Source organism: Aspergillus wentii, assembly GCF_001890725.1.
Source record: "Aspergillus wentii DTO 134E9 unplaced genomic scaffold ASPWEscaffold_6, whole genome shotgun sequence".
NCBI lineage: Eukaryota > Fungi > Ascomycota > Eurotiomycetes > Eurotiales > Aspergillaceae > Aspergillus > Aspergillus wentii.
Window position 1 is genome coordinate 2340784 of NW_024467837.1, and position 14082 is coordinate 2354865.

Genomic DNA, 14082 nt, shown 5'->3' on the forward strand with positions numbered 1-14082 from the left:
ATTTTGATTAAAATTCAGTGGGAGAACGATGGTACCCTAGCACAAATGATGTGTCTGAAGGTTTCTATGTTAAGTTGCATGTTGGTAGTAACCCAAGCGTCTAATCTTTCCTCCTGATACTGTGTGGTCATGATAGGGACCAGTATATGAAACACTTCACAACCTTATAAAATATTCATTCATAGTCAGTCAGTATTATATCACCTACTACAAACCTCATCAGGCAGCAAACCGACTTCGCTTCCGCAACTCCGGGCCTAACCAATACAAAATAAAAATCCCAAAAACACACGGCACAGTCAAAGCCCCAACCAAACTGGTCCCCCTCGCAACTCCAAGATTTCGATACAAAGGCCCAGACCACAAGATCGCCGCAAAAGCAAGAGTCGACCGGGCAAAGTCATTCATAGCAAACAAACTCGCCGAATGATTCGGATATGCAACAGCCATGTAACCAAACATACACTGCAGAAGTGTTATCACACCCATCATGATAAGCATGAATCCCACTGTAGGCACTGTCCAATTAATATCAGCCCGCGAAGTCCATGCAAAGAGATACATCCCCGTTGGAACGAATAGGGAGATGAATAAGGCAGGGATGAGTCTTCGTTCTGGGGGCGGGAAATTGCCATTGCGGATGGGTTGTGCGATATAGTAGTGGATGAAAAGACAGTAGAACGGCATGACGATGAGTACGGCGATGATTGCTGCCAGGAAGACAAGACCCGTGCTTGCTGTGCTCATGTTATAGATCCCTTGGTACACTAGAGGGAATACTTCGAAGAATGAGTAGAAGATGGCGTATACTAGGGCTGTGTATAGCGTTGTGAAAAGAATAGCTGGATCCAGAGCATTGATTTTCCATGGAGTAATCAGTGCTTCGTGTACGAGGGATCTGACTGAATACCTGCTGCTGTCGATCTCTGATGGGGCTTTCAAGGATTGGTTTCCGGTTAGAGTTCGGAGACGTGCTGCGCGCTGGTGCAGGATTGTAGGGACCGAGGTCTCTGGGAGGAACAGCTACAATTCCATTAATGATTACTGTAAAGCGCTTGTGAGAGGATAGTGAACAAACCAGCAAGATAAGACAAGGCGCCGCGCCCCAGAGAATCTCCCACATAGACCACTTCCAACCATTTGCCGTGATGCTGAATCCCGCTATGCAAGGCGCTATTGCAGGCGCCGCCACTGCACAGGTACCCCATATCCATAGCCCATACGGTATATTGACTAGCTCTGTGATATCCGTCAAGGATGCAGCGCCAGTGGCTAAACATGGTGACCCGAAGAAGCCTTGAAGGAAGCGCAGAACAAGAAAGCCCGGAACACTGTCAATTGCAACGGCGAGTCCACTAACAAGAACGAAAAGTGCCATGGAAATGACATATGGAGGATTCCGACCAATGGCGGGGATCTCAGATAATGGACTGAACAGCAAAGCTCCGACTCCATATCCAAGAAGAACAAGCGCCAGGCCGAGTGAGCCTACTGATGTAGGCACCTCATGTGTATCCATGAACTCCGGCTGAGCTGCCGAGAAGATTGAAGACGACATATAGACGATGAATGTGTAGAAATTGATCTGAAAGTAAACCATGAACTTAATCCATGACGGCCAACAATGTGGGTTATCTTGGTCTTCAGGGTTGTACCAGGAAACCAAAATAGTGCCGTTGGGTCTGATCTCGGGATGAAACCCTCTAGTCGTTGGATTTGATGACCCCGAGTCGATGATGGAGTGGTGGTCTTCGTTGCTCAATATCTCCTTATGTATCTCCGTTGCTGAAGTGGATGTCTGAGAGCTGGCGATAGAGAGACATGAGAGGTATTCTGATGAGAGAGTGAATCCAGGTTGTTCTTCAGGGAATCGACAAAGTCTACCGTTTGATAGCCAGCGAGCTACCTTGCCAAATGTTGTACTTGGTAGAATCCGTGACATGGATGATGTGCTAGACTGAGTAGAAGATGTGGACTGATTAGAGGGAAGAGAAGGACCGGAGTCGCGTTTGACTGAGGGCATTTCCGGGAATCTGGCATCGCTGCCCGGTACAACTCCAGCTAGAGAGCAAGACATGAAGAAATGAGGTTATTGTAGGACAGAATCGAAATGATCCTTCGCTGTTTATAAGCAAATAAACTGGCAGGCATCATTATGCTGATGCGCACGCCTTGTTCAGATCGATTAAGGAAGATCATTGACGATCTTTAGCTGGAAAGTGGCGCTACTCTCATAATCTGACCCTAGCGCTCCATGATGCATGCTGTATGGTGTATATATGAAGTAAATGAGCTGCTGTACAGTATGGTATTACTATATAACTTACAGAATAAGCTTGTATTTAAAAAGAATGTGGGTATCTTAATTACCTAAGATCTGCATGATGCATCTTTTCTACTAGTGATAAATAGAGAGTGGGGAGAGATGATGAGGTGGATCAACTGTACTTTACAGGAGAAAGGAGGTGAGCACGAACCCGTCCGAGATCTATTCTTCCCTGTGATTCGGGAATTTGCTTGATCATTCTGGAAGGCTGAATCATGTAATGCTGTATTCTTAGCTGAGATTAAAGAATGCCGAAAACGACAATTGGCAAAGTGAACAACTTCACCGCTATTTGGACAAAACAAATTTTAAGATAAAGTTCAATAAGCCACAACAGCTGAGTGACACCGAATATTCGCCTTCAATGTACCACTGAATGTAGCAAATCCTGCGGATATATTTCCCACTCCAAGCGTCTGCTCGGGGACATTGGCATTTTCTTCCCGCGAAAGATCGACACTTGCATAAGTCTGTATGTATCGTTCATCAATGCTTGACATATCGCTGGGATGGTAGCACAGGTCCAGATCAAATGAAATTTGCACAAGAGAATAGAGGAAGAGCCGTATGCAAATGATATCAACAATTTATGTCTAAAGATTGACAGTTCCAAGCAAGTTTTGATGAGATAATGAGTAATCTTATAGAAGACACCTATCACCAACGTACGAGAGAACGTGGACAAGTTCTGTGACTCATACATCATACGTCTGGCTTTATAGATGGATCGCAAGCTTACATGCCGTTTCCCTCCCCTTTCATAATCTAAAAAGGCCCCATCCGTTCCCGCAACCTCAAGAATTAACAGTGGTGCTACTAGATGGCCAAGAATATAACGAACCTTGACAAGCATTTCAATCACTCGGGTCAACTAGGAGACACGGCCAGAGCAAAATCTTACTAAAATTAAAATCAAAAGCTGCCCAGAAATGGGAGCCAAGGAAGTAAATGTGCAACTCTCTCAGTACCGTTGTAGAGTGAAAAATATTGTTGAGTGAGTTTAGGAGATTGTCATCTCCAACTGGGCTGATCAAACTGTTCAACACCTGCGAGGGTAATCTGGCAAATGCGATCCGACTTAAAGTGGAAAGCATTCTGAATGCCAATGAAAAGTGAAATTGTCGGAAAGCTTGTATTGAATGATCTCGAAATTAACATTAACGCTGCTACTTAATGTAGTACTAAATGAAACAAGCTCCAAGTAGTTGGCTTAGAGCTCGACAGTTACCGCACATTCTGTGGACCTAATTTCTTTACAAACCACTCAACCAAGTGCTTCACGGTAGGATGGTTCCACGCCAGCGTTGGGGGAACAGGAATCTTCAAAGTCTGCTGAAGTTGCCGTCTAAAGGCGACGCTCATGACAGAATCCAGACCAAGATCACTCATTGCAGCTCTCGAATCCACGTCACTGGGAGAGAGCTGGAGAACACTGGCAACACATGATCGAATCTGCTTATCTAGATAATTCCGCAGCTCCGGCCCCGAAGAAGGAATCGTGTTCGAGGTCTCCCTCTTGGCCGACCCGTCGCTTTGCGTGTTGATATCCAATGAGCGAGTGACAATGTCCTGCAGAACAGGAGAAGGAACCGGCTCATTTGAATCCAATGTGCGGGTGCGAAGCACAACTCCATGGTCCAAGTCATACTGTGCGAGACGATTCCAAGCCTGGAAAGCCTCGCTGCGTGTAATATCGGTGATTCCCTTCCCTTCTAATTCAGCAGCAACGAATTCAGAGTCACATCCCATGCCCATTCCCCTCCAGGATGTCCATTGGAAAGAGACCGAATTCTCACCCAGGTTTCGACGATGGGTAGCTAGCGTGTCGAGGAAGGTGTTCGCACTTCCGTATGATCCTTGACCCGGAAATCCGAGCAACTGGCCACAGGAGGAGAATAGCATGAAGAAGTCAAGAGTACCAGGAGGGAAAGCCTCGTGCAAGACAAGGGCACCATTGACCTTCGGGGCGAAAACTCGATGGAAAGCATTCTGTGTGCTTTCCAGTATCAACTCATTTTCCAAAACACCAGCTGCGTGCACTAAACCCAAGACTGGTGGAAGATCGAGTCTTTGTAATGCATTGAGTAGCTCGCGTGTTGCAGTAGGTGCGCTGATATCCAGGGCCAAGGTGTGAACGGATACTCCCCGCTGCTCCAGGTCTTGGATCTTGGCAATAATCGGCTGTAAGTCTGCTTGGACATTATTCCAGGTTGACCGCGGTGGGAGCAAGCGACGGGATAGTAAAACGAGTCGTTGAGCTCCGTTCTCCGCGAGGAACTCGGCAGTTGCAAGCCCGAGAGCACCCATGCCGCCTGTTACGAGGTATGTTCCTTGGGGACGAGGAAGAGAGCTGGATATTGGCTGGGTTCGACGATCTGTCGGGAGAGCACGCAGTCTAGCAGTTCGTGGTACTCCATCAAGGACTCGGATAACATCCGCATCCTGAATGTACTTCATTGTTGTCAGAGGAACCGCGTAGTTCTCACTATCGATGAGACCACCAAAGTCATCGGGATGCTCGCTTGCAATCACTCTGCTGAGACCAACCAATGGAGCATTTGCAAGTGCCGCTGCTGACTGACCTTGCATGACATTTGTCGTCAAAGCAAACACCTTGACTGGGGCAGAAGAGTGAATAGCGCACTTCATAATTTGAAGAAGCTGCCAAGTATGATTCTTAGTCGCTTCAAACACCTCTGCAAAGGAAGCAACCTCGGCTGGGATGTATGCGATAGCCGTTGATTCTGCGGTACTTTCTAACAAGGACTGGACCTCATCTGGTCCTGACACTTGACGCAACTTGACATGACCAGGAAGAGTGCCAGCATACCTTTGCATTAGAGAAGGGTCACTCGACACCAAAATCACTTGTTCAATTCGGAGAGGCTCTTCCGCTGGCTTCGCTGGAGGCCAAGCAACTCGGTGGACCAAGCCACCCACAGCTTTATTAGAGCCCGGGGTGCCTTCAATCTCGGAGAATTGCATGGATGTCAATTTGACGAGCAGATCGCCCTGGTTATCAAGGATTCGAATGTCTGAGCATGATTCACTGCTGGGGTTTCTCCGAACATGAACCCAACCAAGCTTCGGCGGACTATGGTTTGTGAGAATATCGACTTGCTGAACCTGTGACGGCATTCGCAAGCGAGCTTCGTCAAAGAAGATACATGATCCGATAGAAGTCGCCGCATCCAAGAATGGTGCCCAAGATGATTGATCCCAGTCGGGTACATCTACACCAGGTGACACATCAACTCTTGCGAGCATCTCTGATGAATCACCATAATGCTCAAGCACCTTCCAAGGGAAGCCCATAGCTGACACTCCGACACTGGCCAAGTAGTCTATTGTGAAGCTGTCTGGCTGACGCTTTCTGGATCGACATCCCGACTCGCTCAGGTCAATTTTCTCCTCATTCAAGGCAGAGGTAATGTTCCATGATGCAGTCGTGTGCGTAAGCCATGAACGGTCATCTGCATTTTCTGTATGACTGAGTTGAGACATGATCCTCACTTGGTTCCCTTGGACCACAACTTGGATTGTCCTTGGGACATCGATGGCCACGGGCACTCTCAAATGAATATTTTGCAGCTGTCTTCCTCTTGTACTTTTGAAAAAAGTGTTCAAAAGACAAGCTGCGGGCACAATTTCAGTACCGGAGACAGGATGGTGACCAGGAAAAGGTTTAGAATCCTTGTCGAGCATACTGGTGTAGACCACAGTATCAGTGCCGGCAACGGCGATACGGTGCCCAGCGATGCTATGCTGGTTCGTTTCATGTGATCCCATGCTCGTGGGATTGGATGAAACCTTGGGCAATGTTGGCTGATGAAGCCATGGTCCCGTTGGTAGGCCTTGAGCCCAAGGTCCTGGCACTTGCGCTTTCCAATCAATCTCGACTCCGCTGCAATGAAGCTGACCAAGGCAGTTTAAAAGGCTTTTCACAGCTGGTTGATCCCTTCGCAGAGTAGACACAACTAAGAAATCCTCTATCTCGCCATCCAACAAGGTCTCAGTTACCGAGTGCGAAACGAGAGGATGACTTGCCACCTCCAAGAATACTCTGTGGCCATCTTCAGCCGCACTTTCTACCGCATCTGTCAGTCTGACCGGATTTATCATGTTCGCCATCCAGTACTCGGCGTCTCGCAAGTCCTGGCCTCGGGGTTCTGCAAGAGCGGTCGAATATAACTTCACGGAAGGCTTTGTAGGATGCAAAACGTCCTGGAGGGCGCTAAGCAAAGGTTCGCCCAGTGGGACCATCATAGGACTATGAAAGCCAACATCTGTTTTAACACGGAATGTCTTGACAGCCTGTTCCTTGTACATGTCGGCAATCATCATCACTTCATCTTTGGCACCCGCAATGACACAAGATGACGGGGACGAATTGATTGCTACAACCACGTCTTCGCGGTTCCGTAAATCCTGGGTGACATCAGAAGTAGACTTGTTGACCAGGAGCATAGCTCCTTGGCCCATGACCTGGCGATATAGAATTGCTCGCCGAGTAACAACCAAGGCACCCTCCACTGGTGAAAGTGCACCAGCAACGACACTAGCTGCGATCTCGCCCACTGAGTGGCCAATGACTGCATCTGGGAATACGCCTTGGCTATGAAGAACCGCTGCGATTCCAATTTGCATAATGTATGTCAAAATCTGTATGCGGTCGGTTGACTGGAAGTCGCCATTGCGTAGCCATTCAATAGGGGATGAGTCGATCTCTTTCTGAACCACCTCATCTAGGGGTTCAATTGCCTTGCAGAAAGCTCGGTTTGTGGTGAGCAGCTCTTTGCCCATATCAGTCCACTGAGCACCATGGCCTGAGAATACCCATACGGCTTCTTTGCTCGCGTTTTGAGGCAAACAGCGACTTTCAGTCATCCACTTGTCAGTGGATCCTTTGCGAAGCCTGTCGAGAACTTCCAGAGCTTCATTAATATTCTGAATAACCGCCGAAACACGGAACTCGTAGTGATCACGACGTGTTGCCAGGGTGGTGCAGACGCTAGCCAGGTTCTCCTCGGTTCCATTTGACTTGAACCAAGACCACAACTGCTCAGCGACAATTGGTAAGCGCTTTTTTTGGTGAGCTGACACAAGCAAGATCATTGGGCTGTTCTCGGTTCTGGAGATACCATGAGAAAGGGTCCCCTGATATTGTTCTAGTACAGCATGAGAGACTGTCCCGCCATAGCCATAAGAACATACGGCTGCCCGACGTGGTGCATCGGTCTCTGGCCAGGCTCTCGACGTTCTGACGACCTCCAAACCGGAGCTTTTCCAGTCAATCCGGCTATTGAGAGTTTTGAGGTTTACCTGAGGAGGCAATATTCCTTTTTCGACTGCAAGAACTGCTTTGATCAAACCCATAACACCGGCACCTGCTTCCAGATGTCCGATATTTGGCTTAATGGAGCCGATATAGCATGGATGATCAACGTTTAGTCCGTAAACAGCACTCATGGCTGATATCTCTGTGGGGTCGCCTAATGGTGTCGATGTCGCATGAGCCTCAACATATTGAATGGCGCTGGCTTCTAGGTTGGCAGCACGCAATGCGTTTTTTGCAACCAGAGTTTGCGAGACGGCATTCGGAGCCATGATTCCATTTGTCTTGCCGTCGTGCGCTACGGCTGACCCTTTGATAATTCCGCGAATGTGGTCACCATCTCTTATTGCCTGAGCATGGTTTTTCAAAATGACAGCTCCTGCTCCCTCTCCGCGACCGTATCCCACGGCACCGTCATCGAATGAGCGACAACGGCCGTCTGGCGCCAGAGCGCCAGCTTTTTGCAGAACGGTAGTGAGCCCAGGGCCATAAAGAGCATTCACGCCACCAACAATGGAAATGCTGGATTCTCCGCTCAGAATTGCGGAGACACCATTGTGAACGGCGACAAGAGAAGAGGCACAAGCAGCATCAACAGCAACGCTTGGTCCCGCCAAATCAAGATGGTAAGAGATACGATTTGGGACTCCACAATATGCCGTTCCAATTCCCATCCAAGCCTCGACATTTGCAAGGTCTTCTAGGAGCAATTTTGAATAATCATCCGAGTTGACGCCCCAAAAGACAGAGGTATTGGTTCCTTTCAGAGACTTTGCAGGAATCCCAGCGTCCTGCAATGCCTCCCAGGCAACTTCTAGGGAGATACGTTGCTGTGGATCCATTTGCTCGGCCTCTCTGGGTGAGATACCAAAGAACTGAGGATCGAAATCGTCTAGGTTCTTGACAAAATATCCACCGGTGGTGGCTTTGTTTAAAATTCCTTTGTTCCGATGGTCTCTATTGTAATATGGCTCCCATCGAGCCGGAGGAATCTCACTAGATCCATCCTTTTGGGCCAGCAAGAACTCCCAAAGCTGTTCGGGGCTCTCGACACCTCCGGCAACACGGCAACCCATTCCCACCACTGCTACTCCATCGTATGTATCCTTCATTGGAAGTCAGCCTTTTTCTTCTTGAATAACATCTAAATGACTTACAGGCTCACTGCTGTTGGTGGTGTAAGTGCCGTTGTCATTGGTCGTTGAAATTGAACAAGATCGAGGTGTAGACGACATGGTGGTGAGGCTGAATGTAGATGTATTGAAAAGTAGTCCAAGTAAAATCAAAGAGTCCAGTTTACAGAGACAAAGAGATGTTGGTGGATGCAAATACAATAAAATAATGGGTTCCAAGTGTATGACATCGGATCTTTGAACTCATACCGGCCTGCTCACACAGCTGAAGAGCGTCAGCTGCGATCCACTGACTAGTTGCTTGCTCCATTATAAACTATATGAACCTGAAAACAGCTAGTCTCAAGTGCGAGTAGCTCGATTGAGACGATCGGTATGTCTCGGCTTGACGATAATGCAAGTACGCAGACTGACAAGCGAGCTGACCCGGCTCCCTCAAGGTTTTCTGTGTGGAATCCTCGCAGCCTACGGTGTGTACGGAATGAGCATGAAGTGGCAAAGGACTCAATGGACTTGATGTCAAGATCAGTACATTCACTCGATGTGGGACAAGATCTGCATGCTCCTGAGGAAGATCTCAAGATCAAGATTTTTGTGTCATGATGCTAGGCATTACCTGGCTCTCAGCAGTCTATATGCGCACTATTCAATAATGTCTAATGCGGGCTTAGCGGGTCAGCGCCTAAGGTCATCTGATTTAGATTTCGCAGGATCTAACTTTCAAGCCACATATCCACACTATCCACAGTGGAGATAGAGATGATTGTTGGCATTACTGATTATGTGACGGTACTGTCCAATGGTTTCATTCAAAGAGAGAGCGCCAAATCACCCTGCTACAACCGAGGCATGAAGCTGAAAGTTTATACATGAATACGATATGCGCATGCCGCGGCATGCGGTTGATAAATACATACTGGCTCGGTATTGATATATGTGTAATTACGTTACCGCTATATATGCAGTGGAGTCTGCATGCAGTTCAGTTCCCTTTTGTGTTTACTGGGACAAAACACTGACAAGTTAGTCGTCTTAAGAAAAGGCGCACTGTGAATGCAACATGTAATTATTCTTTGATATGCAATTTTGCTTCGTGTTTCTTGATTTTGGTTTGGATGGAAACCTGTTGACGAAATTACCGCTATCGCCGGTATTCCGCCGATCCACGGTCTACAGCGAATAGCTTCATTTTATCGAGATTTCTCTTGCTACCAGCGATATAAATATTGCTCATAAAAGTACTGCTTTATTCACTATATCTAGACTAGCGTCAGGGCTAAAGATTAGTTGTATATACGCGCTCGGTCTCATATAGATATAGAATCGGACCTTTTTCCCTGGATCACACGATAATTAGCTCGTACGGTAGTAGTAGCTGACACTAGTTGTCAGAAGCTTTGGTGGCTAGCTGAACCCTACGTAAGCTCTATATATCAGCTCTGCTGTGTGCTTCATTGATCAGAGAGGCTTTTTACCATGATGTAGTCTAAACTCAGATTACGTGTTCTATCTGGTCAAGAAGGAACAGAAAAGAAAAAATAATTAGCAGCAAGGAGTCAATAAGAACTAAACTCTTCGTAACGATTCATTGTGGTAGCTCATAGCAAACCCAGGGCTTTAGGCGGGTGTTAGAACCTCTCGCGGCCCCAGATTTTGAGTGTTTGCTGATTTGTATTTGAAAAGAAAGCTATCTAGACAGCCCAGAACTTCTTTCGCTAGATTAGAAACGCCCATAATATCTTCCCTATTTCTCCCCTTCTCACTTAATGATGTCTAATAAACCGGCTCCAAATGAAAACACGTTTTTCTGTCGTGTCTCTGGGTGTTCTCGATCCTTTAAACACAAAGAGCATCTAACACGTCACCAAGCTAGCCACAAAGACCTTCGACTATATACGTGCCCAACGTGCACTCGTTCCTTTACGCGGAGGTATTTAAATGCTGCCCTGGGCAAGTTTTACTTTTAGATGCCAACTCACATATTGGCAGTGACACTCTCAACCGGCACATCTTGCTTCACGACTTGCCCCCTAAGAAGTCGAAAAGAATCTCCATCGCGTGTCAAAGGTGCCGGGATAAAAAGACGAAGTGTGACCCTGGAGGCCCTTGTTCACCTTGTTATAACCTGCAAGTTCCTTGTACCCGAATTCCATCTAGTTCCCAGAATTCTCAGAATCATATGTTCGAATTGGAACCTCGACAATCAATTTCTCATGATCAATTTATTGAGACGGCAGATGGAGCAGGATCTAGCAGAAACATAATGCATAGTCTTTCTTCGCCTTATCATGGTTGCGCAATTGCGCTATCACATCCTCCAAATCACATTCCGTTTAGCTACTCGTGGGAGCAACTGGATATGATGGTAAGCAACCAGCCACCAGGTGACATTGCTGGAGGTATGGTTTCTCTGATGATACACCCCTAGAGATTCATTTCAACTTTGCGATACTAATGATTTGCCTTGCTGATAGACGATACCTCCTGTCATCCTCTGTGGAGCATGGCTATGGGACGAACAGATCAATTACATTTAGGTCCCTTCCATTCGTCGCCATTTCCCTTTTTTGATACTTCCTCTGGGTACGGATGGAATGGCTCCGATCAGTAACATATGCGTATGTGCAATAGTGGTTATGGGTCATTTTAAACATGCACCTTTATTCAATCTAATGGATTCCTCCGAGTCTCTCAAAATAGTTACAAACCAACTACGCCTACCCTTGGTCTGTGAAGCTTTTCAACTTCCACAATCAGTGCCAGAATCTTACGATGGCGTTTATGGGCATACCAGCGCCTAAGCATCACGGATAACAAGAAAGCTGTCTTGCTGCATGGCGGGAACTTCTGCGGTGTTACATGGTCCGACACGGCGCGCCACGTGGCGGCTGCCGGATACCGAGTGATCCTCCCCGACGACATCGGCTTCCAAGTCGAGCAAGCCCCAAGGCTACAGAAAAAACTCTATAAGCCGGATTAATTTTGACAGAATATTTTGTCCGTATAAAGGCGATTCCGTATAATCGATTTTTCTTGGCACTACCTAATTAGCTATATGGTGTGTCCAGTATGTCGATATTTTCTGCATGTCTTTTTAACCATATTATTCCTTATTTATCTGGGATTTGATATTATGTATGTATTTCTCTATAGTAGATTGTATGGTAAGATGCTTTAAACCGGATTTTATGAGAAATATAGAGGGGGAATACTGGTAATATAGAGAAAACCATATATATATATATATACATTCCGGCCGACTGGTACTCTCACTCATATAGGTAAAGACCTTATCTTCTGTGGCCACCCCTTAAAAATATAGTCTTAAAAATTAATATAATTAAGTTTACATAGAAAAATTTCATAAAAAGCCTCTTTTCACCTATATATGGGGTATAAATGGGTAGGGGAAGGGCCTTATTCTATATAAAAATACATGGTCACCCTCCACCGTCGCTGCAAAACTGGGTTACTATGATGAGCTTGGTCCTGCTACCGCAGCCATCATCCCCAAATGCACGTTCCACATGTTCCCCGGCTTAGAGCACGCGCCCTTCCTTCATTATCCCAAACGTTTTTATAAAGTGCTATTTTCCTGGTTTGACTAGACGGTAATTGTGATTGGTATATTATATTGTTTGATATAAAATCTCAGTCTCGTGTTGAATTGATGAAAAACTAAAGCTTTGTAGACGAAGTGAAGCCCCCATCTGCCATCCAAGCACTCCCTGTCACGTAACTAGCCATGGAACTACACAGGTACAAAGCGACATCCGCAATTTCCTCTGGCTCAGCAATTCGTCCCAATGGGACAACTTTGGTCAGACTTTTATGTACTTGAGCAAGCTCTTCATTGCCATTAATCATCGGAGTATTGACCCATGAAGGACACACCGCGTTGACTCGGATCCCCATAGAAGCAAAGTCTAAGGCTAGTGATTGTGTCAGTTCAGGTCCTGCCTGCAGAATATTGAAAATATAGCAGTACATACCTGCAGCTCGTGTCAAGCCTAGCATGGCGTGCTTTGATGTCGTGTATTGAGCTGTCCCGGGAGCAGATAAGAACGAATGAATGGATCCTATATTGACGATGGACCCTTTTCCGCCATCTCTCGAGCGATTTCGCCCTGGAAATGTAATACGTGGCTGTGACTTCATCGCCTTGCCCACAGCCTGCATACAGTACAGAATACCGTGGACATTTACACGGTTGACCCTTTCCCATTCCTCCATGGAGATATTCTCCAATGAGATTGCAGTAGTCATGGATACCTAGAAGAGAAGGCTCAGTACAGAATCTTGTTTGGGGCTGCAGCTGACTTACTCCAGCACAGTTAACATTATAGTCAATCTTCCCAAACATGGACAGGGTCTGAGACACCATGTCTTGGACTTGCTCCGCGTCCGCCACATCTACTGATAGTGGGAGGGGCCGGTATGAAGCGTTCTTGGCTACCTTTGCACTCTTCTCGGCGATTGCCTGCACGCTGGAAAGGTCGAGATCGACGAGGACCACGCCAGCCGCACCGTGGGCTGCAAAAGCCAGTGCACATTCTTGGCCAATTCCACTTGCTAGAAAAATTTAGCCAAATTCAGCAAGGGACTGAGAGTGCATTCACCTGCGCCTGTAACCAAGGCGATTCCGTTTAAGGGGAGCATGATGTCGATCAAAGATTGAATGGTGAAGTGGTCTGGAAATGAAATCCAAATGGTTACGGGCGTATTTATGTGACTTGTTGTGGAGCACCTTCGTGTCGGTGGAAACTTGATATCTTCTTCATTCATGATCTGTCTATCCTTGCATTGATTGTGTGAAAGCTAAAGGTAAAGAAGTCCGTCGATCATACCGTCATTTAGCTCATAAAGCAGTGACACTTTTTAAGTTTATGGTATTTATCTTATAGTTTCAGTTTTAGGTAATACTAAAGGCGTTGCCGATCTCATCTGCACCTACGCTGATCGCCAATAGTTAGTGGACTGAGCCATGGAGATCCGGACCCAGTATATCAAAGCTGAAGGTGAAGAAGTATGTGGATCATACCATTATTTACCTCATAAAGTGATGATAATTTTTGAGTTTATTTATCATATTTATCTTATAGTTTCAGTTTTAGGTAACACTAAAGGCATTGCCAATCTCATCTACACCTACGCTGATCACTAATAGTTAGTGGACTGAGCCATGGAGATCCAGACCCAGTATATCAAAGCTGAAGGTAAAGAAGTATATAGATCATGCCATTATTTACCTCATAAAGCAATGATAATTTTTGAGTTTATTTATCATA

At 46.4% G+C, this 14082-nt stretch overlaps 3 protein-coding genes across 3 annotated transcripts; all 3 read right to left on the reverse strand.

Moving 5' to 3' along the window:
* Positions 1 to 219: 219 nt before the first annotated feature.
* ASPWEDRAFT_160367 (uncharacterized protein) lies at positions 220 to 1942 on the reverse strand (the record flags this gene model as incomplete). The annotated part of the gene is made up of 2 exons (XM_040829791.1): positions 220 to 1023; positions 1079 to 1942. 2 exons carry the CDS (start codon positions 1940 to 1942, stop codon positions 220 to 222), a joined length of 1668 nt encoding a protein of 555 aa, XP_040687207.1.
* A 1506-nt stretch (positions 1943 to 3448) lies between these two features.
* On the reverse strand, positions 3449 to 8896 carry ASPWEDRAFT_744871 (type I polyketide synthase; the record flags this gene model as incomplete). Its single annotated transcript, XM_040839480.1, has 2 exons — positions 3449 to 8767; positions 8819 to 8896. The coding sequence occupies 2 exons, from the start codon at positions 8894 to 8896 to the stop codon at positions 3551 to 3553; spliced, it is 5295 nt and encodes a 1764-aa protein (XP_040687208.1). The 3' UTR covers positions 3449 to 3550.
* A 3554-nt stretch (positions 8897 to 12450) lies between these two features.
* On the reverse strand, positions 12451 to 13471 carry ASPWEDRAFT_160368 (SDR family NAD(P)-dependent oxidoreductase). The gene is made up of 4 exons (XM_040829792.1): positions 13414 to 13471; positions 13119 to 13366; positions 12787 to 13066; positions 12451 to 12726 (listed from the first exon to the last, which is right to left on the reverse strand). The coding sequence occupies exons 1-4, from the start codon at positions 13451 to 13453 to the stop codon at positions 12473 to 12475; spliced, it is 822 nt and encodes a 273-aa protein (XP_040687209.1). The 5' UTR covers positions 13454 to 13471; the 3' UTR covers positions 12451 to 12472.
* Positions 13472 to 14082: the final 611 nt, after the last annotated feature.